Consider the following 17,644-nt stretch of genomic DNA (forward strand, 5'->3'; position numbering starts at 1 on the left):
GATGACTACAATCAACACTTTTAAAGATTTTTTTCCCCCATCCTGACTGTTATCGAGTATAATCAAGCAAGTACTGCTAATCCCCACAAAGGGATAATTGCAGTTGTTTGCTATTCACTTTGTGCTAGTTTATCCTTGTCACCAAATGACCCATGACCCTACGCAATCGCAGCATCAAGTCTCACACCTTGTTTTTTTTTTTTTTTTCCCAGGGACTCATTGTTTCTGTTGATCATGGAGGTAAAACAAAGTGTTTGGAAAGATGCCACATTCTTTAGAAATCTGAGGACCACTCCCATTATAATGACAGGATAATGAGCCTGTGCAGCTGAGAAAAGGTTAATGTTGCTGTCAGTTCTGGCCTCATCTGTATAACTTAAACATATAGGAGAGGAGCAAATGGAACAGAACACAGCGTAACAAAAAGGAAATATGAGACAATTTACATGTAGAGGCAGACCTATTGCCACTGAAAACCAGTGGTAGACAGATGATGATTGGAAATATTGTCGCAAATCATGTACTAGCATCACCATTATGCTTCAGCACTGCCCTCATCATATTAGGACAATCTGCACGAACATGAACGGGTCGCTCGGTAAGTCATTTGTCATGAAGCATGTTCATTTTGTCGAGACTCACTAAAAACTGATCAGATATGATAAAATGCTAAAGAAACTCAGTGTGTCATGGATCATAGGTCATGATTCTTTGGTTGATGCCTTTGTGTGAATCAGCTCACAATGTTAGATAATAAACATTACACCGATTTACCCATTTACATGATGGAGGGTTTGAACTTCATCAGTGATGGCGATTACCTTGGTGAGACATACTTAAGTAAGACCAGGATATGAACCCACAAACACGCGACTGCATAAGTAGCTCTTGTAGACCCCGCCATTAGCTTGAAAACTTCAGTAAGTATTCCTGCTAACCATGATTTTGATAAAAAAAAAATAATATTTAAAAACAGCTGATGATAGTAAATAAAAACATAAAGACTTGTATGAGAAATTGTTATTAAATGTCAAACTTAATTATCACCTGACAGCTGAACGTTGATTCGACTTAAAAGTATTGCCTGTATTGCTGTTACTTGTAGAGTAAATTTTACTATTTCCATTTCCCTCGCTTTACACCATAAAGGCAACATATTTTCAGGAGGATACCGCGTTTTGTCTGTCTGGTGAGTTTAAACTGAGAATAAGTTTCACCGCCGAGCCGCGACCGCAGCGGCGGCGGCAGCGGCAGTAGCAGCAGCAGCAGCAGGTGGCCCCGCCCACTAGCCTCTGTGTCCCTCGGGTGTGGCCTCCGATTGGCTGAGAGGGGGGCTGCGGGGTCTCGAGACGGAGCGGCAGCCGCGCGAGCGAGGGCCGGCCGCGCGACGCAGTTCTCCTTCTGGAGGTGCGCGGCAGAAGGAGCGCGCTGGAGTTATCCGCACTGGAAGAGACGGGCGCATCCCGCATCTCTGGATATTTATCGCACATCTTATTTCATCACAAGCGTTTTATTCTTCCGTCCACGCACTTCTTCTTCTAGAAGACTTTCTTTTTTTTTTTATTTTTGAAGATTTACTAATGCTGCGCTGCAATTGGTCACCAGTGTCCATCTGTATTGGATTTTGTACAAACTGCCTCGCGGCGCGTTAAGATGGGGAAGAAGGCTGGTTACGGTGCGTTGCGATACAGTTCAGCTGAAGCAATGAATTAGCAGCAAAAAATCTGCAGAGCTTTGGGGGTTCGGAGAAGACCCCCCCCCCCCCTCCCGTGCTGTCAGGGAACTGGGCTGCTGGATGATCGCGGACCGCTCTGCGAGCTCTAAGACACGCTCCTCTAACGTCAGTGTCTCTGCCTCGCTTGTCACATTCCTGCCTCGTACTGCCTGGTTTTCATACATCAGTTCTTCTTCTTCTTCTGTTCTTCTTCTTTTTCAGTGTGGATTATTTTTATAAACCACTCGGGCTTCTGCGGGGGAAAAAAAAAAAAAATGTACATGTTCACAGTTTTATAAAGAAAAAAAACCGGCAGCAGATATTCATTCATCGCATCGACTGGACCCTTGAAAAAAGCTAATTGATCTGAAATACCTCTGGTTGCTTCCGAGATCCTTGAAATGCTGGGAAGAATCGGGGTGCTATGCGTATGCAACGGACTGTGTTCTTTTTTGGATCTTAATTTAATGGATTTTCTGAGCCACGTCTAGCATCCAGTTATACCGGAATATATAACTGATTTTATTTTTCTTCTTATTATTTTTTCACCTTTAGAATGTCTTTAGAATTACTGCATCGCGCTGGCTGCTTTTCAGTTTGTATCCTCCAATAAGTCTTATCTGCCACAATTAGCAGGCAATTATGAATTGCTCTAAATTGAATCGTGACAGCCTCTTATGATGTGCATTTTCTGTGCTTTAATGCCACACGCCGCAAAAATAACGGCAGATGGAATGATGTCGATGAAAAGCAAATCTTTTTTGCACAATAAGTGAATCCGATTAGGCAGCTATATTAATCATTGCTGTCCGTGAAGTGATGCTTCTGGAGGCAAGACGCGCCTTTTGCATCTGCTGTATAACTTTTAATGTAATGAGCACGGCTGGCTAATTTGCCCTATGATTATGAAAGGCGCCGGTGTACAAAGATTGTTGATATAAACTATTAGAAAAAGACAGAAGATAAAGAAGGAAATAAATAAATAATCAACAAGTATGCTCTCTAAGGAAATGGATTTTTTTATACAAGTTATTCTGGTACTTTTCTTGTGCTGGGCTGGGGTGGATTCTGTTATCAATTTGAGGTACTCCGTGGACGAAGACCAGAAAGCCGGGAGCGTGATTGCGAACGTCGCGAAGGACGCCAAAGATGCGGGCTTCGCGTTGGACACGCGGCAGCCCTCGTTGCGGGTCATCTCCAACACCGCGCCGCAGCTGGTGGACATCACCGCCGCCGGTTTCCTCATCAACAAACAGAAGATCGACAGAGACGTGTTCTGCAGACTCGTGCCCAAGTGCTTCATCTCGCTGGAGGTGATGTCCAGCTCCATGGAGATATGTGTGATCACGCTGGAGATCAAAGACCTTAACGACAACGCACCGCTCTTCTCCAGAGACCACATAGACCTGAACATCTCAGAAACGGCCGCCCCCGGGACCAGGATTCCCCTGGAGGGGGCGAGCGACCCGGACGCGGGGAGCTTTGGCGTTCAGACCTACGAGATCACCCCCAAAGACATGTTCGGCTTGGACATTAAAACCAGGGGGGACGGATCTAGGTTCGCTGAGCTGGTTCTGGAGAAGAACCTGGACAGAGAAACGCAGTCTCACTATAGTTATGTGATAACAGCTCTGGATGGAGGCGATCCTCCAAAATTCGACACGGTCACACTTAACATTAAAGTTATAGACTCAAATGACAACAACCCTGTTTTTGACCAGGCTGTTTACACGGTGAAGGTGATGGAGAACTCCCCCAATAACACCGTGGTCATTGACCTGAACGCCACGGATCCGGATGAAGGCACCAACGGCGAGGTGGTCTACTCCTTTAACAGCTACGTGTCGGAGAAGACCAGGGAGCTATTTAAAATAGACCCCCTGACGGGTGTCATCACAGTCACAGGGCTTTTGGACTACGAGAGCGTCAACACGTACGAGATTGACGTGCAAGCCAAAGATCTGGGTCCCAATTCGATCCCCGCGCACTGCAAGGTGGTGGTCAACGTGATGGACGCGAACGACAACGTGCCTGTGATCAAGATGCTGTCCGCAAACAGCGAGGTGGTGGAAGTGAGCGAGAACGCGCAGCTGGGCTATGTCATAGCACTGGTGCGCGTTTCGGATCGGGACTCGGGTGCGAACGGGAGGGTGCAGCTCAGGCTGCAGGGAAATGTGCCTTTCAGGCTCCAGGAGTACGAGAGCTTCTCCACCATCCTGGTGGACGGGAGGCTGGACAGGGAGCAGAGGGACACGTACAACCTGACGATCCAAGCGGTGGATGGGGGGACACCTCCACTGAAGACCACGAAATCGCTCACGGTGAGGGTGATGGATGAGAATGACAACCATCCGCACTTCTCCAAACCCCACTACCAGGAAATGATCCTGGAGAACAACACCCCAGGCGCCTACCTTCTCTCGGTTTCGGCAAAGGATCCAGATTTGGGGTTGAACGGTACCGTGTCCTATCAGATCATCCCGTCCCAGGTTCGAGACATGCCGGTGTTCACCTACGTGTCCATCAACCCCACATCAGGCGACATCTACGCGCTGCGGTCCTTCAACCATGAGCACACCAGGACTTTTGAGTTCAAAGTTCTGGCCAAAGACGGGGGCAACCCGTCTTTAACGAGCAACGCGACGGTGCGCATTGTCATTCTCGACGTGAACGACAACACCCCGGTGATGACCACGCCGCCTCTCATCAACGGCACCGCGGAGGTGTCCATCCCCAGAAACGCGGGAGTTGGCTACCTGGTGACCCAAGTAAAAGCCGACGACTACGACGAAGGGGAGAACGGCAGGCTCACGTACTCCATCTCCGAGGGGGACCGCGCGTTTTTCGAAATAGACCAGGTGAACGGAGAAATACGCACGACCAGGACGTTCGGGGAGAACGCGAAGACGAGCTACGAGATCACCGTGGTGGCCCATGACCACGGCAAGACCTCCCTGACCGCGTCCGCCTTCATCGTGATCTACCTGTCCCCAGACATCGACGAGCAGGAGTCCATAGGACCCGTGAACCTGTCCCTCATCTTCATCATCGCCCTGGGCTCCATCGCCGCCATCCTCTTCGTCACTATGATATTTGTGGCGGTTAAGTGCAAGAGGGATAACAAGGAGATTCGAACCTACAACTGCAGGTAAAATGACAAGTCTATTATTATTATTATTATTATTATTATTATGCTGTTGTTGTTCTGTGGCAATGCTTATTAGAGGAGAAACCTTTATTAACGCTTATAAACTTGGAAAGAGAACTTTATAAAGTTCAGATTGTAATCTTGGAATAAAGTTTGAAAGACCCCCCCCCCTCGCAGGGCACTTGTGCACAAGGTGCTGTCTTTCCTTCTCTGGACTTTATCTGTAGGCTTTTTGTGTGTCATTGCCTTAATTTTTCATAATATGCACACACTTCTAGTCATATCTGTTAAACTGCAATTTTTCTAAAATGTCTGAGAGTTTAAAGTGTGATTCACCGGTTTTATTAACATTAATAAGTTTCCTAGCTTGTTATTTTTTTTAGGTTTTTCTCTTGCATTAATCTTAATGACTTCTTATTATACATATATTACAGACAGTTTTGATTTCTCTCTTTATATAAAAAAAAATATTCTTATTATTATTATTGCAGCCTTGTATACTGAAAAAATAGACACAGAAGATTATACATTAGAAAGGTTAAACACACACGTCAAATAAATGTCTCTCCTCTTTTTTTTTTTTTTTTTTTTTTTGCAAGTTTTGGATAAGTGAACAAATCCCATGCATGTTTGGAATTGTACTGCAAAGTATCTGACTGTTCCTTACATTTAATTTCACTTTTGACAGCAGGCCTTGATGAAGATGTCTTTTTGTGGCTGTGTTCTTGGCTGTTGTGTGTTGCTGTTTGCCATGTGCTTGAGTTATGCTTTAAATGTACCTTTCTCAGGCATGGAGACTTTATTCGGGTGCTGCTTGTGCTCTTGTGGGTTAAAAGTGGCAGATGACTTTTGCAGTGCAATTCATGTCCAGCAGCAGGCCACCTTCCTTCACATCCACACCTCCCCTCACAAAGCCTGCACCATTGCTTGCATTGTCTTATTTTAATGATTGACTCATTTATAATTGGCACATCACACATTTGATATATGAGAAAAAAAGGCTGAAACTTATAGCAAGACATTCAGGGATATTAAACAGCGAGAGTGAGCGAGCTGGAACATATTCTGAGAAATGTTGCTGTTATTTTCCAAAAAGTGAAATTTGTAGCCTATACTAATTATTTGCATTTTCCTGCATTCACTTTATATTTGTTGTGCAACAACACTTGGCATGTTTTATTAATTGCTTAAAGTGACCAAAATACCATTACCGCATTGGATGAGAGCTGAATATTTTTTCCCTCGAGATACATAGTTATATTTGGTTTCCTTGACTCTTAATTAAAGCTTGCAGTCAACGCTTGAATTCCCGGTTGAACTGCCTCAAGAGGCTGTTAAATTGAACTTAAAAAAAAAAAAAAATCAACTACCTGCACTCTATGAAAGTATCCCTGCTTTCATCAGCTGTCTTCCAAATGGAGCATAAGGGAAAAGGATGAATTCATCATACATACAGTGAAATTTCTTTAAATGTTGCACTTTCAGTGATATACAGTATATTACTCTTTTTAATTATTCTTTACATCTGTCCTCAGCTTATGGGACTTGCTGTTTCCAGCTCATTTTGGACCCACAGAACAATAAGAGCTAGTGCCTACACAAATATGTAATTCCTTTTCCAAGCTCAGCGTACCAACTGCACATGCACAGAGTAATCACTGCTTGAAAAAATCTTTTTGTTTAGGAAGATTTAACTGAGTCATGGTACTATATTTGGGTTTGTTCTCCTCCAAAAAAAAAAAAAATCCTCCTGTGTGAAAACCAAGTCAGCTGGATAAAATGCATAAACCACTAGTTGACTGACTGCTTCTGACATGCGAACATTCCTTGAACAACAATTCCCATTCTCCTCTTTTTTCCCCTTACTGCTAGATCAAGGGAAGAATGCAAATGATCATGACAGAATACTTTTTTTCATTCATCAAAGTAAAACCCATATCTAAATTTATTATAACAAAGAATCCTTTGAGTTTTGCTTTCCACTTATTTCCATAGAAACTGCATTTATAAATTTAACTCCTATTTCTATGTTTAAGCTATGGTATAGCTTTGCTAATGTCTGAGGAAGTGGTATCAAAGCGTATTTGCACTTAATATTGAAATGTATTGAATACATATTGTACTTTAGGTCTTCCTTCGATGGATAAATTCTTGTTGGCTATCCCCAGGACAGGTGCTAAATTCACAGTAGAACTCTGCTGTCGTCATTAGCCTCTCATACCGAGACTGTTTTGTAATGCTGTAAAACTCAGTCTCACCTGTTGAGTCTCAAGACTTCAAAACCCATGCAATTTACATGACATCGAGTGAAGCCTCTATAAGGCATTCCTGTAAAATTTCAAACAACTTGATTTATACTACAGAATAATGTATTGAAACCACTGAAACCTGGCTGATGCTGGGAATCTCAATGATGGAAACTTGCATACGCAAGCGGAAGATATTAACCAGAAATCCAACGTCAGCGGAAGCCCGTGGCCCGCCCCGTGTGGTCTGAGACGGCTTCCCAGAGGTGCATCTCTGCAGTGGGTGTGCAGCGCACCCTATGGGCTAACTCACTGCGAGGCCTTGTTCCTGTAAGCAGCCTCTGGGGGCACAGTATAAAAGATCTCACTGGCTATCCATTATTTGCTTGCCAGATCCTAAGCTTGGCTCTACCACTGTGGAACTATGCCCGTATGCCACTGGCATAATGAGCCTCGCATTGTGTTTTGTCAGATCCGGCCCTTGTCCCTGTGCTGGGTGGGGGGCAGGGTGTTGCAGCTCTGTGCGGGAAGCCCATTAATTCTGAAAACATCGACTTTTTTCAGTTTTCAAGTTCTTTTACTCGCCATTCACAATGTAGACCACCAAGTGCTATATCCCCTCTAATTGTAGCCAATATAGCAGATTTTTTGTTATATGGAAGCCCACATGTAAATATTAGACGGCTTGTGAGTTGCAGTGGAAGAAAAAAAGACCAAACAAATGCAAAATGCAGTTCTTCTGAACAGAAATCTTTTTTTTTTTTTTCAGCAGACAGCTTTGTTGCTTATGAAACACTTTCCCTACTGAGTGCTTTAATATGTATTGATGCTGATGTTCAGCGCTATCAGATAGTTGCATTTTAGAGACCTGCTTTGCAATTCACAGTTCGATATCTGTTCTATTAGGGAGTTTTCCCTTTTGCTTTCAACTTAGTTACCACAGGAGAGGGAAATTTGATAGAACAAGATACTTTCATTCCTTTTATTAAGACAGGGCCTAAGATACTCTCGGTTGTTGTTTTTTTTTTTGTTTGTTTTTTGTTTTGTTTTTTTTTATAACTAAAAAGCAAATCTGAGTGTAATCACTGTTTTGGGGTGCCATCTGAATGCTAGCATTCACTGGCAATATGATTATCAGTCATTTTCTCTGTGAAGATGCATAAAGGGAATGGAAACTCTATATGGCGTCATATTGAAAAATTGCTCCTGCAGCGGGAATCATATATCCTACTGGGGTTGAGTGTAATTTTTTTTTTGTTGCATTTATTAAGACAAGGAGCAAAAGTTCTCGTTAAAAAGCAAACCATAATACTGCGCTGTGTAGGTCTATATAAATAAGCTGTAAGAAGTGGTATAACTAAGCTCAGGTCAGATGGGAGCAGACTTTACTGCTGAGTGCAGCATGTGGAATCTGCTTTGAATATGGCTTTGCCTTGAGAAGTCCTTAGCAGAGGCATCCTAGCATAAAGAATGTAAATGTTTTTAATTTGCGGCATAGAGTATCAAATTGGAATGTGCGAGTCGGAAATAGCAATGGAGACTGGCTAACTGAATTTCAATTTTTGCTTTCCCTTTACTTATTCACTGCTAATGGTTCCGGGTGTTACTGGAGGACACAGAGAGGGAAACAAATTGTGTGGCTTTTGCTTTGAATGTACTTTAATAATGTGCATGTATTTTTGTGTTTTTCGAATCTGAATTGCTTTTGTGGGGCTCTGTTTTTGCATTACGAATACTTGCTTGTGACATGGTCATCATAGAGCATGAGCAAAGCCAACAAACCAGCACCCACAGTGGCATGTGAACATCATTTGACAATTCTTCTCCAGCACCCTTATCCAAGCTTTCATGATCTAGGGCCTCAGTTGTCAGTATCGGTGTTGGACGCATGGGTTCCGGGCATGGCTGGACACTGCTTCATTGAGTCTGTTCAGTTTCTTCTACCTGCGCAGAGTGGCTGAATATTCCTATGGCAACCAGAAGAAGTCGAGCAAGAAGAAGAAGCTCAGCAAGAACGACATCCGTTTGGTGCCGCGCGATGTGGAGGAGACAGACAAGATGAACGTGGTGAGTTGCTCGTCTCTCACCTCCTCGCTCAACTACTTCGACTACCACCAGCAGACCCTGCCTCTGGGCTGCCGGCGCCCAGAGGGCACCTTCCTCAACGTGGAGAACCAGAATGCACGCAACGCTGCCCCCGGCCACGGCTACCACCACTCCTTCAGTGGGCAGGGCCCGCAGCAGCCCGACCTCATCATCAACGGCGTACCACTGCCAGAGGTGAGTCCATGCTCTATGTCACAGCCTGTGTTGCTACAGCCTGTGGGGGCCAGGGCCTAACACTGGGGAGGGAGACAGAGGTGGTGGTGAGGCTGAGTTCCCAATTTGTCTATGTGTCACTGTATTTTTGGACATATCTCTAGGATTTCCTTCCAGGAAGTTTTCCATGCCCTGATCCCAAAATATGCAGTGTCATTAAACACAGAATGCTCTTTTTATGACACAGAATTGCAGCACATGTAGGTTGGAAAATGAATTTATATTTATTCATTTGGGAGTTGCTTTTTTATTCCAAAGTGACACAACTCAGAGTAAACAATTGTGCATTTCAGTAACAGATGGAAAGATACAAATAAGGATGCAGATATGCAATTTACAAAGTACAGTCAATTAGTCCAATACTATAATTTTTGCCAGAAAACTTTACAAGAGCAGTTTCATATACAATTGATAGGGAATAATTTTTTAACAGATAGTAGTGAAGGGTTTTGCAGCAGATAGATCAGGAAAGAAGTGGATTTGAAAAAGATGTGGTTTGAGGCTGTTCTTAAATGTTCAGAAGGATTCAGCAGTTCTGAGTAAGAGAGGGAGCTCATTCCACCACACTGGAGCCAGAATTGAGAACCTTTGGGTTTTTAATTTTGAACCTGTTGTGCATCAGACTACCAAGTGGCCAGAACTGGAGGAGTATGGTTGTCTGGTTGGGGCGTATCAAGTGATCGGGTGCCGTAGGTATCAGGAAGCAGATTCGCTGGTCATCTTTTAGACTCTACCCAGAGTCTAGAACTTGATACAGGCAGCTACAAGAAGCCAATGTCAAGTAGAGTGGACAAAAATGAAGAGCTGATGTTATAAAAGCTTGTCAGCGTCACACATGTATGGCCACTTTTCAGTTTTGGACACCCCTGCGTTCGTCTGTGGTATGTTATGTCTCCACGAAGGAGCTATCAGCATTTGTGGCAAACGTCAGGTCATCAGTTTGCCTTTCAAATGGGAAACGACTTTCCCGTGCCCCTCCTGGGAAGCATTCTTCTGGATTTCACATTCTTTCTTCCACAAACTGAAAATCTTTTTACCATTTTCCTCTTAATTAGTGAAGGCTGATGAAGTGGATATAATTTCCAGTTGTTGTGCCAAAGTGGATTTTGGAAGGCTGACAAAATGGATTGTTTTGTTTTACCTACTCTGCATATTTTTTTCATTGTGAAGTAGTTGGTAGAACATTACAGGCTGAAGCCCTTCCAGGTGTCGTTAATCTTGTCCAACAGCTGCTTCCAACATAAGTTCAGGTACATACAGTATATTGAGATATATACTGTACTTAAACACCCTGAGTACAAACAAACCAGTATGTAAATGTTTCATGGGGGAGGTGGAGGTTATTTTTTTGGTTTTCTGGATGCTGCATCGCCAGTGGAGTAAGGACCTCCTTGCAATGGCTATCGATGCTGACAGCACACAGGAGCCATCTCATTTGAACCTATGGATTTCTGGCTCTGCTCAGCGGAGTTCTCAGACATATCAGCTTGCTGCTTTTTTTCTGGCAATGGCATTTACCGGCGAGGCCACACGCAAGTGATAAAACTGTTCCGATGGCTGAGTGCAGGGAAAACAGAGAGAAACGCAAACTTCTTATTGATTCATGTGTGCTCTTTCTTTTTCCATTCGGTTCTGTTCAGATGGGGATTTGCACAATGCGCTTAGAGCAATGGCCAGTTGAGAGGTTTGCCTCTAGGTGGGTGGGCTGGGCAGGGGAAGGATGTCTGTCTGTTGTGCTGTGGTGGGTGTTGTTGAGAGTGTGTTGCTGCAGTTGCTTTATTTATCTTCCTGTGACATGTGGACTGTGCTTCGGCCTTCCAGGTGAGCAAGGCGAGGTGAGCTGCGGACAGGAGCACAAAGCAATTACAGTGTGTTGTAAAACTGATGGCGTCAGTCAGGCACGGTGCCCTAAGCCACCAATAAAGAGACCTTTGAGGAAGGATTAGAGAGCCTTTATTTGTCTCCCTTAATGAAAAAGAAGATGAGAAAGAAAAAAAGGTAGCAGACTGTTTTTGATTATCACAAATGCAACACTGTCATGTCTGAATGGCTGATGTTAGTGTAGTACCTTTTCTTGGTGCCAGGTATGAGTGTCTCTCTAATCTCTTTGCTTGCTAATGGAAAGGAATGCTTTCCATTGAGGTCTCCCTCCCCCACCCTTGGATATATAAATAAATAAACAAACAAATGGAAAATTCCACTTATCCTAAAGCTTTTCTTGCTATTACTTCTAGATAGAAAAGGACTTAAGCAGGAGGCACATGTTAAAGGTAAAGTGAATGAAAAACTAGTCAGGCTGAGTTGTACTTAACTGTGTTTTCACCCTGTAAACTAACCCGTACCTTAAAATTTGATTTGCATTTATATTTGCATTGTTTTTTAACAACTTGCTCATGTTCATTCTTACGCTATGAATCTGTGCAGTGTCACTGTGTTTAATATGTTATTACACCCACAGATTTGTTAATTAAATGTAGCATATGAAATGAGTAACATCATGCGTTCAGTGGCAATTGTGTGAAAATCAAAGATGTATTTTAGGTACCAAGCAAATTTCCAGCAATGATGATGACTGCCCGTGTGAAGATATGTAATGTACTTCACTCTCAGTAAAGAGATTATATTTTCTAGAGAGAGCATAGAAATTGCAAATGCCCAAATAAACTGTTCTAACTGCTTAAAGGAATTAGCTTCAAATCCTGCTGTGCTGTATTGGGCTCTTCGATTCCCATCCTCCTCCATTCCATGAGACACGTTGTGACTTCAGATGCCCAGTAGCAAGAATTCCAACAGGCTAAAAGTTAATGAATCTGCTTTTAAATGTTAAGCATTTTAAACCACATACATTGCAAAGCAAACACATCTCCATCTTCCATAAGAAGGACTTAACATAAGATTTTCTTAAAATCTTAAGAAAAAAAAAAATTAAATAAATAAAAATCACAGTTTAACAGCAAATGAAGAACAATTTGCAAATTTCCACTAGAGGATAAGTCAGAGCTATCATATTCAATTAAAACAGAAGAAAGTTAATGTACTTGCCCAGAATGAACTTGGATCACAAAGAAAGAGGGGAAAAAAATAGAAAATACACAAGGGAGAACGAGTCAAGGACCATAGTTAATTTTTGGAACACTTGGAGCATTTTTGATCTAATTCCTAGAAGCATGGGCCACCGGAGATTTTGAAGTGAAATTAAATTCCAGAATTGTTGTGGGGGTGGAGATGAGGTTGTGTTGGGGTGGGTTGGTTTCATGCTAGTCTGATGAAACAACCATGTGATCACTTGATCTCAACTGTTGATGGGGCAGCTGTTGGGTCCCCTCCAAGGAGCATTGCTGTACTCCTGTGCACTGTAAGGAAATTTCTTCCTCGTGGGCTATGAAACCCATGATCTTCATCAAGTAGCCAAGGAAACAAGTATTCATCCTAGCCTTTTGATGAGCACCCTTTTAGTTTCATTTGCCTTGGTAGACACATTTCTTTCTTATGTTCCTGTCATTCATCCAGACTGTTGCCATGGATACATTATTTATAGGATAGCTGTAATGTACCACATTGTCTTGATTTTCTGTTTATTGTATAATATACAGCTGGTACGTAGTTTCAATATTTCTTAATATAGTAGTAATTGGGTGTTCAAGATTTTACTGTAGGGGTTCCAGATCATTGAGATCCTGCATTGGGCAAGTGGTTATTAAAAATGGATAGATGGATGGATGGATGGTTTCTGTATACAGTAGTTTCCTGAAAAGAAACAGTTCTTGGGGACTTGCATTTTTTTTCCCATTTGCAGTATGTACTATGATGGATTACATTGTGGAAAACCCCCACTTCCTATTTAGTCACTACCGTGGTTGTTTGTTTACATCCCCATTCATCTGCATAATTTCTGAAGTTTTTTAATTCTGATGTGATCTTCTTCCAGATGCCATACATGCTCAATTGGCTAAAAGTGTACCTTAAGCACTCTTTATGCAGCCACCATTCAGACCTGATCACATGAAAAGGAAAACACATTTTCTACTCAGATTGCCACTTGTGCTCGGATGTCCGCCACTTTTGCTTGGATGCCAGGAAGCATCAAGGACGACAGGCTAGATATGTTCCACTGTCTCTACAGGAGGATGATATAGCTCACATGGAGAACTGTGGAATAAGCTACAGGACTGGTCTTACCCTTGGGATAAGCGTCTTTCTCGGCAGAACTTCCCAGAAACCCCAGCACACAGAAAGGGCATAAATTTGGGCAGTTCCAATCTTGATTCACCATATTTCCTGGCTTAGAGTAAATGAAAAAAAAAAAGAGACAAAAGTTCCTCACTTAAATGTTATGAGATTCATTGGTATTTACTCTTAAAATAATTTCTTGCACCGCTTAAGACAAAGGGCATAGGCAAGCGAACACTCAGATGTGCTTAACTAAATGTCCCCAGCAACAGCGGCCACAGCGCTGTTCTACCGTGAGGTATCCTGCTGCTCCCGCATCCTCCTCTCTCCATATAAATGGCTCAGCTCTGGTCATTTTTTTTTTTTTTTTTTTTTTGTCCGTGCTCTGAAAAGGAGTTTTGAACCGAGTCCCACAGAATGCTAGGATGCAGAGCGTGAAGCCTGGAGTACTCTGGGGATTTGGGAGGATGCTGTCATTGCAGATATTATGCTGCCATGTGACAAACTCAGAGGAAAGCTGCAGTGGATTCCACTGTAGTGCCCTGTGTGCCATAAGCATGTCTGGTCCACAAGCTTTATTTGTGCCAAGTATTAATTGCCCTTTGATGCTTTGACTGCCATGAACATCCGCACTCCATTAAACTGGCTTATGCTGCATAATGCTTCATGGTTTTGTGCCATATATTTATGCCATAAACATGCCATTAGGAAAAAAAAGGCACACACATATATCTATTAATTTATTTATTTAATTTAGGTGACACTTTACTCCAAAGCAATTTACAGTGTTAAGGTACCTATAGGTACTTACCAATTTTTACAATGGGGTCATTTTTACTACAGCAATTTAATACCTCACTCAAAGGTACTTCAGCAAGAGTTGAGATTTAGACCTGTAACCTCCAAGTCCAAAGGCAGAAGCTGTAACCACAATTCCACCTGCTGCCACATTTATTGTTTTGCCTCACATATCACTTCTTAATTTTATATTAGAAACACGCAGGGCAGCAGTTAGCATACCATTCAGACCTCCTGCCTCTGGATCTAAAGGTCACAGGTTTGAGTTGCACTGACTGTTGTGGTGCCCTTAAGCAAAGCACTTTCCCTGTCCTGTTCCAGTAAAAATTGCCCAGCTTTAGAAAATGTGTAAATTGTTACTAGATGTAAGTTAAAACTGGAAGTCAGTTTTGAGAAAAGTGTTTGCTATATGAATGAAATTTGTGTAAATATTACTAGAACAATTTTATCCATTATACATTTTTTTTTTTCTTTTTTCCCCCATGTAAAAGACACAAGAAATCTTTTTGGCTATTTAATTTACACACGCACAAAACACATCGCACGTGGTGGAGGGTAGGCAAAGGTAGGTGAGCAGTGTGAAGCTCATGAGTGTCTGTTGGCCCTCAAGTCAAAGGCCAGCAACCTGCAAATCCCCCTGGATCAGGGAGCACAAGCCCGGGACCAAGTGTCACAGTAGGGATTGCCGACCCTGACTGACGCAAACGTGTCACTGCATCCCGGCCGTAACAAGATGCGATGTCTGCTCGCGCTGTGCAGTGTACCGAGACGGGAGGGCAGAGCAGTAGTGAGGGAGAGAGACAGAGGAAGGTGGGCATAGGTCCTGGAAGGGGAGCTGGTGCCTCTCATATGTCAGAAACAATCAGAATTATCACAACCCGCTGTAAGGTGTTTTCAGAAACGCCGGACCCCCTTGCTATCTGGAATCAGGATCAAGGCATGTGTTGTGTTACACATTTGTCTACACTCAAGGCCAGCAGTGACAAACAGTGTGCTTGTGTGCGTTTGCGTGTTTGTGTGTTCAAAACCGTAAGTGCAGTTTAATGTAAAAATAGTTGCCTCTTTGTTAAGGACAACTTGGGGAATTCTAGGATCACGTGGCAATTCCTCAGCAAAACTTATTTTCAAATCTTAAAGTCATTTTTACTGTGGTTCCAAGGCTTTCTAAAATGCACGCCTGGGCGTTTAAAAATACTGTTTTCCCGCAGAGTTCTCGTTTTACTTTTTGCTCTTTTTGCACATTTCACCTTTGAAGCAATGGTCTCTGAATAAGGTTCTAGAAATTCAGGGCAGGAAGCAGCAGTAAAAGCATGCAATTATTTACCGCACTCGCAGAGCAATTGATATGAACCTTTGTGGCACTGGTGCAAGGGCTTTTTGTGTTTTTAAAGGTCTGTTTAAAGGGTTTCTGAATTCTAGAACCTCAGCATTTTAGAGACTTATTTCTTCTGTTGTAGGAAAAAAGAAAAAAAAAACATTTATATAGCTTACGCTGAGTAGTCGGGGTCGGGCAGGATTCAAACGTGTTTTCTTCACCATGGCAACGTGTGAGCTGTTATGTTTATGGGCCATTTGACATACATATAATATGTTAATGCACAGTAATACAGGGCAGGGGGTTGGAGGTTAGAGCCATTCCCCTGCAATCAGAAAACCCAGGTTTGAATCCCAGTATCTACTTGAGTATCCATGGTACAGGCACTTATCCCGAGTTGCTCCAGTAAAAATGACCTCACTGTATAAGTGGGTAAATGTTTCTAAGTAGCATAACATTCAAAGCTAACACTGTAAATCACCTTGGACAAAAGTGAGAGATAAATAATAGTTGTAAGAATAGTAATCTTCTGCTTTGTTCAACAGAAAATGCTTAGTTTCTCAACAATAGACAGAACACCCAAAGCATAAGCTTCTGTAAGGTTTTGACTCATATCTCGAAAGAAATGGAACAATGTGAGCATTAATGATTATGTAATAAATTCCAACTAGATGCCTATCTTTGCTCTTGCTGGAGTCGGTGTGAAAGAATGATAACAGCTGTGACTGCACAGATAAGTCTGATGACATCAACGACAGCTGTTATTAATGGAAAAATGAAAGGAGGCTGTATATACAGTGAATTGAAGGAATAAGTGAAGCTGATCTTCATCCAGAGAAGTGCAGCTTTCAACAGGCTGCCATTTTCTTTCTCAGTTGATGCATTCCCGCCATGCAATCACATATTGCATAACACAAAATATGTCTAAATTATTCTTCGGGATTGCTGTGTTTTGTAATAGGTATAAGGTTTTGCTGAAGTAACGCTTTTGTTCCAGAAATGACAAACTGAGCAGAACTCCCGGCGTGGCAGGAAGGAATAGAGGTGACTTAGTCTCCGCTGTGTTGCAGAGGATTGATTAAATGCGAGATTGGTGTAGACAAATTTTCTTATGTGAAAAGAAAAGCACTGGCAAACCTTGTTGGGCTACAGTTCTGGGAGCCTGAAGACTTTTATCTTTACTAAGTCCAGTTTTTCATCTAGACATATTTATTTACACTCCAGTTTATTTTCTTCTATAGCAGTAAAACATAAAGTGTGGCAGTAAAATTTTTTTTTCTTTATTTTTCAGTTGGATGGTTGTTCCAACAAAAGCCACAGAGCATTTTTTTTAACCCATTATAATCCACTACAGTAAATTGAAACTCACAGGATTACCTACTGCTCCAAGTTATAAAGAACAATGTGATGTACAAGGTGAAACTTTGCTGGACCTGGGGGAAAATGAGATGAGAGAGTCATAGGAGAGAGGTAAATGTACTCACCCTTACTCCCTTTCCTTTACTTCAGCTTTCATTAGCACAGATTTTACTCTCAGCTTTGCAAAATGCCCAAAGAAAAAATAAAAAAAATAAATAATAGGTTTCCAAAAGGTCATCCTCAATTTCTGAGTAGAAGGTAGGGAGGAACCAGATGGTCTTTCCACAAGGCTTGAGAAGATACGTTTTTCCCTTACCCTTGCCTAACTATCCGTGCTTAAGGAATCCAAGGAAAGGAGCCAGAGGATACAGGCACAGCAGGGTGGGTGCTCAAAACTGAAACTTCAATAGGACTTGTACAGATTTAGTCATCCCTGTGTGTGGAAGAATGTACTCTGTGGACATTATGGACCAGTGGTGGCCTTTTATTGGATTTGTAATCTGTGCCTATTTTAGGGTTGCAAGAAAAGCATTTAACTAAAACTTTAAAAAAAGTTTTCTTACTAAAGTGGATTT

At 42.4% G+C, this 17,644-nt stretch overlaps 1 protein-coding gene across 2 annotated transcripts in view; it reads left to right on the forward strand.

Annotated features, from left to right (window-relative positions):
• Nucleotides 1-1,531: 1,531 nt before the first annotated feature.
• LOC108931007 (protocadherin-19-like) overlaps nucleotides 1,532-17,644 on the forward strand; it is a 55,038-nt gene continuing 38,925 nt past the window's right edge. The window contains exons 1-2 of one of the 2 annotated variants that reach the window (XM_029257760.1): nucleotides 1,532-4,862; nucleotides 9,043-9,388. In XM_029257760.1, the coding sequence (XP_029113593.1) occupies nucleotides 2,710-4,862; nucleotides 9,043-9,388 (2,499 nt within the window). In that variant the 5' untranslated portion in view covers nucleotides 1,532-2,709. The remainder of the gene's footprint in view (nucleotides 4,863-9,042; nucleotides 9,389-17,644) is intronic. The other variant, XM_029257761.1, reaches the window with a different exon arrangement.

This window comes from Scleropages formosus, chromosome 14 (genome assembly GCF_900964775.1).
Source record: "Scleropages formosus chromosome 14, fSclFor1.1, whole genome shotgun sequence".
In the NCBI taxonomy this organism is placed as follows: domain Eukaryota; kingdom Metazoa; phylum Chordata; class Actinopteri; order Osteoglossiformes; family Osteoglossidae; genus Scleropages; species Scleropages formosus.